Source organism: Empidonax traillii, unplaced genomic scaffold, assembly GCF_003031625.1.
Source record: "Empidonax traillii isolate 1590-97213 ecotype Southwest subspecies unplaced genomic scaffold, ASM303162v1 scaffold165:size1224784, whole genome shotgun sequence".
In the NCBI taxonomy this organism is placed as follows: domain Eukaryota; kingdom Metazoa; phylum Chordata; class Aves; order Passeriformes; family Tyrannidae; genus Empidonax; species Empidonax traillii.
Window position 1 is genome coordinate 912001 of NW_020955358.1, and position 2869 is coordinate 914869.

General features: G+C 49.6%; 1 protein-coding gene across 2 annotated transcripts in view; it reads right to left on the bottom strand.

Annotated features, from left to right (window-relative positions):
* SEH1L (SEH1 like nucleoporin) overlaps positions 1 to 2119 on the bottom strand; it is a 14268-nt gene extending 12149 nt beyond the window's left edge. For both annotated transcript variants that reach the window (XM_027885350.1, XM_027885351.1), the window contains exons 1-2: positions 1975 to 2119; positions 119 to 169 (exon numbers count right to left, since the gene is read on the bottom strand). In XM_027885350.1, the coding sequence (XP_027741151.1) occupies positions 119 to 169; positions 1975 to 2085 (162 nt within the window). In that variant the 5' untranslated portion in view covers positions 2086 to 2119. The remainder of the gene's footprint in view (positions 1 to 118; positions 170 to 1974) is intronic.
* Positions 2120 to 2869: the final 750 nt, after the last annotated feature.

The following is a 2869-nucleotide window of genomic DNA, read 5'->3' on the forward strand; positions in this document are numbered from 1 at the left end:
CGGAATCTACAAAAACCGAAATTATTTCTACTATATAAGTCAGCAGAAATGAAGCATGTTTCTTCAAAAACAAAGGAGAAATTATGGTTATGTCTGTGTAATTTTTTTAAATACAAACCTTCCAGCTGGCAGTGCAGTGCCAATCCCCATTTTCACTTTTGTCCCAGACCTATTGAGAAATCAAAACACAATCATATAATTTGCAAATAAAGTTTACTAACCAGTACCTTAAAAACACAGCCATACACATATATACACATACACAAAAAAATATAAAAAAGAATATACACACATACCACTAGACATTTTCACCTGGAAAAGTGTACCTGTCTCAGTATACAACTGCATTTCACTCCCTACTACAGGTCAGGAGAAGAGGCACTGCCTGTAAAATCCACTATTGTATGACACCTATCTTAAAAAAAAGTAAATTACATGGAAGAGAAATCACTGCCACTCTCCATACTTTATTCACTATTCCAAGACTATACTACTCACTTTCACTCTAGAGCCCCGACTGTCCTCAGGTGCTCAGCTCTGGTTGCAAAACCCTAATGCAGTGCCCAGCACCCATCCCAAAGACAGAGCAGGACAGCAAAAAGAAATCAAGGTAGTGGGGGAACAGATATTTCGATCTTGATTTGTAATCACATGCCCAACCTTCCCCTCTCTTGATTTCCCATACATCTTTATCGTATTTATGACTTTTTTATTGAAAAACTATGAAGAGAGTAATGAACATAAACAAATGAAAGACACCTCTGGAAGCCTGCCATCCACTCCTGTTCGTCAGTAATTCAATTCTGCCACTCTGCATCTCTAATACAATCTGGTTGTTACCACCAGAGCCCAACTCTGTAACTTTTCCCCAACTGCTATTCCACAGGGCCCACACAAGTGAGCACAAGACCCACGCCACATACAAGTGCTGCAAAACTCTGGTTAGAGTAAAACTTCTGAAGACAGTCTCATGAAGGATTTAGTTATGACTGGAAAATAACATTACACTGCTAAAAAACATGGTTACTGCACTCTATCTACCTCTTGGTATCTTTCTTAACAATATCCTTTTTAGGCTGCAAGTCAGTTCAAAACAAAGACTTACATGGTTTTGGCTTACTTTTTGGGAGGACCATTTTGTTGTTGTGGTTGGGTATTTGGTTTTCAATGTGTGCTCAGGGAGAAGGGGCTGCTCGTTTGTTTTTAAGCATGATCTATCTGCGACACAGCTTTCTAAGGAGAAAAACTATTTTCTCAACCATCTACCCGATCTAACGAAAAACACGATTGCTCTCTTTAAATTACATTTCTTAGCAAGAAACATCCATGTAACCATGTAATCCTTGTAACTCCTGATTTGTCCTGTATCTTCTCGCTATGCTCAAAAAAAGGGAAAAGGCAACCAACTTTTCGTTTAAACAAATACAAAGTGTTACTTTATTTCTTCTAAAGGAATGTAAAAAATTAGGGTATGTAAGAATGTTACAGTTTCCCTCATCTGCCAGGGCACGCGTGGAGCACTTCAACTTCAGCCTTTTGCATACTGGCATTTAATTATGAAACAGCAGCTTCTTCCCTTGATAACTACAGGTTGTTGGCCCTCCACTATGAAGTAGTTTCTATCCTTAATGTTAATTACTTATCAGTTAATGTTATTAGATTCTCAGTTGAATCAAGAGAACAAGAGCCACGGCCGCAGCCACAGGAGCTCGGGAATGTTTTCCTACGTGGAGCCCTGGGTGGGAAGCGGCGTTCCCGTGTTTACACGCGTTCGCGCACACAAACACAAACACGCAAACACACGTGCCATGTGTGCGGGTGCCTCCCGCCTCCTCAGCCTCCCGCACCCACAGCCCGACACGGCCCCGGCGCGTCCCGCGGGACGAGCTCCCTGCCCTGCTGTGGCCCCGCCGCCCGCCCGGCTCCCCGCTAGGCCGTGCGCCGCCGGCACAAGGCCCGGCGTGCCCCGCCGACCTTGACGCTCTGGTCGCTGGAGCAGGTGGCCATGCGGCGGCCGTGGAAGTCGAAGGACACATCGTGGATGAGGTCGCGGTGATCGGCCGCGATGCTGCGCGCCACGAACATCGCCGCGCGGCCGCCACGCGGGGCGGGGGGGCGGGGACACGCCCCGCGCGCGCAGCCGCCGGCGCCCGCCGCGCTCGCGGGGGCGGGCCCGCGCGTGCGCGCTCCTGCCCGACCTCCGGGGCAAGGCGGGGCAGGGCCGGGAGCGGGATAGGAGCGGGTTGGGCTGCAGTTGGACCGGGGGGTCAGTGGGGGTCGTAGCAGGGCGGCTCTTCGTGGAAAGTTACCCCCCCCACCGCGACAGGGCCCCTCTAGTAGCGACAGGACGAGAGGATACGGCGTCAAGCTCCGCCAGGGGAGGTGTAGGGTGGACGCCAGGAGGAATTTCTTCACAGAAGGGGTGATTAGACACTGGAATGGGCTGCCCAGAGAGGTGGTGGAGTCACCGTCCCTGGGATGTTTAAGGAAAGACTGTAGGTGGCACTCAGTGCCATGGTCTAGCAGATGTAGGGGTGTTCGGTCACAGGTAGGACTCGACGGTCTCGGAGCTGTTTCCCAGCCAAATGGATCCTGTGATTCCGTGTGGTTCCCAGACCGGGGTTGCGGGCTCTGCAAACAGCGCCGGTGCGTGTGGCGCCCTGGGGAGCGAAATCCCTTCATACAGCGAATCCGAAAGCTTAGGAGCTCACCGTGACCATGCAGGTCAATAAACAAGCAAACACTCAGCGCGGCGGTGTGTGGTGGACCGCATCGGCTTCTTTAATAATTTACTATGTTAATGAGCGCTGTCAGATGAGCCCTCTGGTGCGAAAGAACGTGAGACCTGCTTCTCGAGGAGAGGTATATA